General features: G+C 45.7%; 1 protein-coding gene across 1 annotated transcript; it reads left to right on the top strand.

The window, feature by feature from the left end:
• The first annotated feature begins 40 nt into the window (after positions 1 to 40).
• On the top strand, positions 41 to 5,850 carry LOC107380927 (nucleoside hydrolase). Its single transcript, XM_015952349.3, has 8 exons — positions 41 to 644; positions 2,659 to 2,836; positions 2,910 to 3,089; positions 4,212 to 4,323; positions 4,444 to 4,580; positions 4,661 to 4,738; positions 5,472 to 5,588; positions 5,657 to 5,850. The coding sequence occupies exons 2-8, from the start codon at positions 2,660 to 2,662 to the stop codon at positions 5,807 to 5,809; spliced, it is 954 nt and encodes a 317-aa protein (XP_015807835.1). The 5' UTR covers positions 41 to 644; position 2,659; the 3' UTR covers positions 5,810 to 5,850.
• The last annotated feature ends 267 nt before the right edge of the window (positions 5,851 to 6,117 follow it).

The following is a 6,117-nucleotide window of genomic DNA, read 5'->3' as shown; positions in this document are numbered from 1 at the left end:
TAACTCCAACCAGACCAGTTCACTCATCACAGTCAGATGATTTTTAACCCATCATGTCCTGTAAAACAGTCAAAGTTTAGAGTGATGATGAAAAATGAGTCGTTTGGAATAAAAACCTGCAGGTTTATCCTCTCAGGTGCCACGAGAGCCTCTCGCAGAGACATTTAAATAGGAAAGAATCCAATCAGCTGATCACACACACACACACACACACACACACACACACTCAGGGTTTAGAAAAAGCAGGTTGCAACGTTTGCCTTGAAGCTGATTCCAGTCTCTCTGCAGATGTTTGCAACGTATTTCAGTCGAATCCAGGTGTTTGGTTGTGTTACAACAACAGTCATGGTAACCAGGTGAGCGTTATCGTGCACATCCACGTGCACGTACCGATTAAATCAGCACAGAGTGGTTGTGGCAGCGTTTGGTCCAGCCAGAGTTGCACGAGAGATTAGAAGAACATCCCATCTATGTAATTATTATTTTTCGGGAGGGGAGCTTCTGCGTACCTACAGCCCAACGTCTCTACACCCAGTCCAGGCGGAGCTTCCTGTCTGCACATACGAGCTGTGTTTTCTAGCCGCTCCTCAGAGATCGGATCAGCTGCAGCCTCAGACCTCACAACTCACCTGTTGAGAGTCCAGGTGAGTGTTTGGCATCTTGAAGGTCATCATCTGACTGAATCTGTGCTGATTTACAAACGGCCACTGGCCTTGCCAGGAAACGCCTCAGAAAGATCAAAGAAGCTTCATCAGCTAGAAAACGAAAGAAAAGAACAAAACCTGAGAAAAAGACAAAAGTAACAGGAAAATATTTTAGTTTTAGATTCATCATCACTAAATATTTGTGGATTTAGACAAAGCAGCTAAATACTAGTGAAATGAATCAGGAAGCAGCCGTTAGTCACACTGGTGGGATAGGTCCGGTTAGAGCTGAGGAATGTCTTCGGTCATAATGGGAATGTGGTTCTGGAATCGAACAGAATAGAATTATTTAATAGCAAATGACTGAAATAAAGCAGCTTATAAATGAAATATAGTTCAAATATTTAAAAACATATAAAACTGCAGAAGCTCAGGAGGAAGAGCGGGTCGTCCAGGAATCAGAAGGTTGCAGGTTCGATTCTGGCTCCGACCAGAGAATGCTGCTGTTGTGTCTTTCAGCAAGACACTTAACCCCCCTTGGCTGCTGGTGGTGCGTGTGTGTGTGTGTGTGTGTGTGTGTGTGTGTGTGTGTGTGTGTGTGTGTGTGTGTGTGTGTGTGTGTGTGTGTGCATGTTTGTTTTAGTGTGTGTGTGTGTGTGTGTGTGTGTGTGTGTGTGTGTGTGTGTGTGTGTGTGTGTGTGTCTGTGCATGTTCATGTTTGTTTTAGTGTGTGTGTGTGTGTGTGTGTGTGTGTGTGTGTGTGTGTGTGTGTGTGTGTGTGCGTGCGTGCGTGTGTGTGCATGTGTGTGTGTGTGCGTGCATGTTCATGTTTGTTGTAGTGTGTGTGTGTGTGTGTGTGTGTGTGTGTGTGTGTGCATGTTTGTTTTAGTGTGTGTGTGTGTGTGTGTGTGTGTGTGTGTGTGTGTGTGTGTGTGTGTGTGTGTGTCTGTGCATGTTCATGTTTGTTTTAGTGTGTGTGTGTGTGTGTGTGTGTGTGTGTGTGTGTGTGTGTGTGTGTGTGTGTGTGTGTGTGTGCGTGCGTGCGTGTGTGTGCATGTGTGTGTGTGTGCGTGCATGTTCATGTTTGTTGTAGTGTGTGTGTGTGTGTGTGTGTGTGTGTGTGTGTGTGTGTGTGTGTGTGTGCGTGCGTGCGTGCGTGTGCGTGTGTGTGTGTGCGTGCATGTTCATGTCTGTTGTAGTGTGTGTGTGTGTGTGTGTGTGTGTGTGTGTGTGTGTGTGTGTGTGTGTGTGTGTGTGTGTGTGTGTGTGTGTGTGTGTGTGTGTGTGTGTGTGTGTGTGTGTGACACATTCTTAAACAGTAACTGTAACAGACAAACCCAATCTCACTTACTGGAAGAGTCCGTTTATTGTCAGAGATAATTCCTAATCCCATCAGTCGTACTGTTTGGATTGGACACAGCTGAACATTTTTCTCTGATCCATTGGTCATCTGAGGCCTGTGGTAATAAAATATATCCTCCTCTGCATCCCTCTGATGCTCCAGGGGAGTCGGGCCTGTTGGGTTAGAAGAAAAACAAAATTCCTCTGATAATTTGGGTTTCCTTCAGTGGGATGATGTTCTGGTTCTTCAGGTTCTGACACAAAGAGCAGCCAAGTGTTTCTACTGTAGGAATGAGAGGTCTTGTCCTCTCATGTCAGCGGGTGTTATTTAAGCTGCTTTATCCAACTACACATCCGTTGCACAGCGTTGTGTAAAGACAACGAGCATCAATTAAGAGTTTTTTAGCACTTCTGATTGAGCTTTACACCCAGCTACAGCGGTGAGGAGACCATGCAGACAGGATCAGAACCCAGAGATAAAAATCATGGATGTGCTGAAACCCCACAGGAAAAACAAAACAGATGCAAACCTGTCAACAAGGAATGCAGAATTATGTGTCTGAGGGACAACGGGCAGCAGGAACATCTTTTCTTCTCCAGGTTTCTGACAGATCAGCATCTTTGCTCCTTCGAGGTCCAAATATGTTATTTGTGACTTCCTGTTTGATCGCAGGATGAAGAAGATTGTCCTCGACGTGGACACTGGCGTTGATGACGCTCAGGCCATCATGATCGCCCTCTCCTCCCCAAATGTGGAGATTCTGGGGATCACCTGTTGCCATGGCAACACTCCCTTGGACAACGTCCTCAAGAACACCCTGCGAGTTCTGAAAGTCTGCAACAGGCTGGATGTAAGACTGCATCGCTCTTTTCTCCGTGTGGGCGAGCCGGTGTGTGAGACGGTTTGGTCTTTTTGTCCCCCAGATTCCGGTTTACAAGGGAGCGTCCAGGCCCATCCTGGTCAAAAAGCGGAACGCTGGAGATTATCACGGAAAGGACGGGCTGGGGGATGTCCCAGAGTCTGACGCTACAGGTCTGGAGCTTCTGCAGAAGAAGAAAGCTCCAAACGCCATGATCAAGTACGCGCAGCAGAACCCTGGAGAGGTGAGGATGTCCAAACTCCGGACGGCTAAAATAAATAATAAAATCCTGAAAAAGGTCACCTGTACCTCTCCATCAGGTTTATGAGGAATGTACTAATCCAGCTAGGGAGGCAGAGCTCTCCCAGACAAAAACCCTTCAGGGCGAAATCTGAACTTTTTGTATGAAATAACTCTTTTTTTTCTTCTGGAAGGATGTCCTTTGTAGTTGATTTGGGGGAATTTTTAAAACTTCAATATTTTTTTTCTTGGATGGAAAAAAAGCTCCGGTGCACCTGTTTGAGGAGAAAGTAGCTTCAGACGACCAGATCTGGGGTCTGACTTCCTGATATGTGGACATCTCTCCCCTGATTGGCTAACAGCAACACAACTCTACCACTGACTCTGACTGCTCTGCAACACTGTTGTTTTACCTCCACAAATAACACAAGCCTGGAGGAGTTCTGCTGTGTGGTGGAACCGCTAATGCTAACAGTTAGCTTCTACTAGCAGAGACGTTCTCTGCTTTCAGAGTCCGTGAACGTTAAACTTAGAGTGACCGATCACTTTTAGTGAGCCTTTACACTAGGCATGCACCGATACTTGGATCTGAGTACTCCCCAATACCAATACTGATACTTCTACCACCCAAAAAATATGAAATGAATTGGAATACAGGTTTTATTTTCTTCTCTAATTTCAACAGGAAAAGTCGGTGAGTTAGATAAAAGTAAAATATGTAGCCTTAGCTTTAGCAACCTCGGTGTACTCCGGCTGATGACGGAGTCTCAGAAGTTTTACCTCCCCTGGACACCTTATCCACACAGCTCACATGCTGTTTGACCCCCTGGGTTTTATTCTGAGGCAGCACTCCTGAACCCACACTGTTACTCTTTAACTCAGCTGCTCCCCCTAGTAGTCAACATATAAAACTACAACAGAATGAAAAGTCACAGTGAAGCCACTGTCCGGCAACTGCATCGGTATCGGTTAACTTTTAACGAGTACGAGTGCATGGTATCGGTATCGGTGCGTCCCTACTTTACACTCTACCCCTCTTTAATAAACAACAACCTAAAAACGGATCATTAAATAAACCTTTTAAGACAACAAAGTACCGGTAGTAGTTGTGTGCTGCTGTGTGCAGGTGATCCTTGTGGCCACTGGACCCCTCACTAATCTGGCTGTCGCCGTGCAGCTGGACCCTTCCTTCCCTAAGAAGCTAAAGGCGCTCTACATCATGGGAGGAAACACTGACTGTGGGTTAATTTACCCTAAAATATTAGATGCATCTCTTTAATTTTCTAATAGGCCGTGGTGTGTGTGTGTGTGTGTGTGTGTGTGTGTGTGTGTGTGTGTGTGTGTGTGTGTGTGTGTAGCCAGGGGCAACACCACTGCATGTGGAGAGTTTAACTTTGTTGCTGACCCAGAGGCGGCGTACATCGTGTTGGACCGGTACAACTGTCCCACCTACATCGCTGCATGGGAGTTCAGCTGCAGGAGCAGCCTTCCATGGGTGAGCACCAGTCACGATGCCATTTTAGTTCTGCTACAGCTTCCTGTCGAAAACTCATTTTTGGCGTTTTCATCTTTCAGTCGTTCTGTGACGAGTGGCTGGCTCAAAAAACGGCCAAAGCTGAATTCATGAGGAAGATTTCAACCCTTTCAATGAAGGTAGGACCAAGAGAACCGACCTCTGAGTCAGCTTTGACGGCACGTTGTAGGTATCGAGCTGAATCACACCACGAACAACCCTGCAGCAGGTTCTGTAGAAGTCGATTATTACTGGATTATCCAGACTATTGGAAGTTCAGACAAAAGTACGACTTTTTCAGAAGGTTGAAACTGAAACCAACAAACGCTGAAGTTTACTCTGGTTTTAGCTTTCCGCTTCACCTGCAGAGAAGTTTCTCTCTTTCTTTCACTTCAAGCTTCACCATGATGCCAAAAAAATACAAAATTCTTCTTCTTGTGTTTCGTACTGGCGGTCGGCTAACTGACAAAAGCTAACTGGTAGCATTTCTATGAGCTACCGGTGACACGGTAAAGCCGTAAAGCAGGCAGAGGGACATCTTCTTCATGGCGAACTGCCTTGTTGACTGATCACTGCAGCAGTGAACGCGTCACTTTGCTCTGATTGGTCCTGGCGCCGTCCGACTGTGCAGACAGATGAACAACCGCAGACTCCGCCCCTACAACTGGGTCATGACCAGACTACACATTTACACGTATAGGAGTTCCACCAGAGTTCTTTAATGCTGTTCCACGTGAAGCTGCTCGTATTTCTGGCTAAGGAACCGCTGAAACCAGTTTAGTGGAACTAGTTGATATAACTTGGTAAGAAAGGTCAATGTGTCACTTTTTTAGAGTGTAAATGCTCCCAAACATCCTGGTTTCCTGTCTGCAGAAAGCTCGATCACCTGAATATCAAAAGGAGATCACTGCAGGAAAGGGCTTCAACCCCTGCGACGTCTTCGCCTTAGCTGCTGCCGTGGACGACGGGTTCATCACCGAGAGCGAGGAGGTGAGCATCCTCCTCTTCTCTAGCCTGACTCAGCCTCCAAGCGTTCATGAACCGTTCTAACCTTTAAGGTGGCGGTGACCGTGGAGCTGAACGGGACGCACACCCGAGGCATGATGGTCCTGGACTACATGGAGCTGCTGAAGAAGGACCACAAGGTCTTCATCATGAAAACCATGGACTTGGAGAAACTGAAGAAGATGCTGATGAAAGCCGTCATGTAGATGCTGAACCAAAACCATCCAAATAAAGGAGATCAACAGTTTGTGGACGTGATTTTTTAGTGTTTCAGACGAGAAGTTATGGAGAACAACTCCGGATTCATATAAAACGTGTCACTGTGGTTTATAAACACAAAAGGTTTTAGTTGATGCTTCAACAAAGTTTTTATCCTGAGTTCATAAAAAGATGAATATCATTAGAGTCTGTGTAAATCCAATCAGGTTTTGGTTAATTTCAGGATTATTTTAGAATTTAATCTGTGCAAAATACATATTTTCTGTTTTTGATGTTTAGTTTGAACCCGTTAGCC

Source organism: Nothobranchius furzeri, chromosome 14, assembly GCF_043380555.1.
Source record: "Nothobranchius furzeri strain GRZ-AD chromosome 14, NfurGRZ-RIMD1, whole genome shotgun sequence".
Classification (NCBI taxonomy): domain Eukaryota; kingdom Metazoa; phylum Chordata; class Actinopteri; order Cyprinodontiformes; family Nothobranchiidae; genus Nothobranchius; species Nothobranchius furzeri.
Note: the sequence above shows the minus strand (reverse complement) of the source record. Positions and strands in the feature narration are given on the sequence as shown.

What these genes read in the sequence shown, in the direction of transcription:
- LOC107380927 (XM_015952349.3), top strand. Translation starts at nt 2,660, where the DNA reads ATGAAGAAGATTGTCCTCGACGTGGACACTGGCGTTGATGACGCTCAG. An exon ending in CGCAGCAGAACCCTGGAGAG is followed by an intron (nt 3,090 to 4,211) that starts GTGAGGATGTCC and finishes TGCTGTGTGCAG; the next exon opens with GTGATCCTTGTGGCCACTGG. An exon ending in GCAGGAGCAGCCTTCCATGG is followed by an intron (nt 4,581 to 4,660) that starts GTGAGCACCAGT and finishes TTCATCTTTCAG; the next exon opens with TCGTTCTGTGACGAGTGGCT.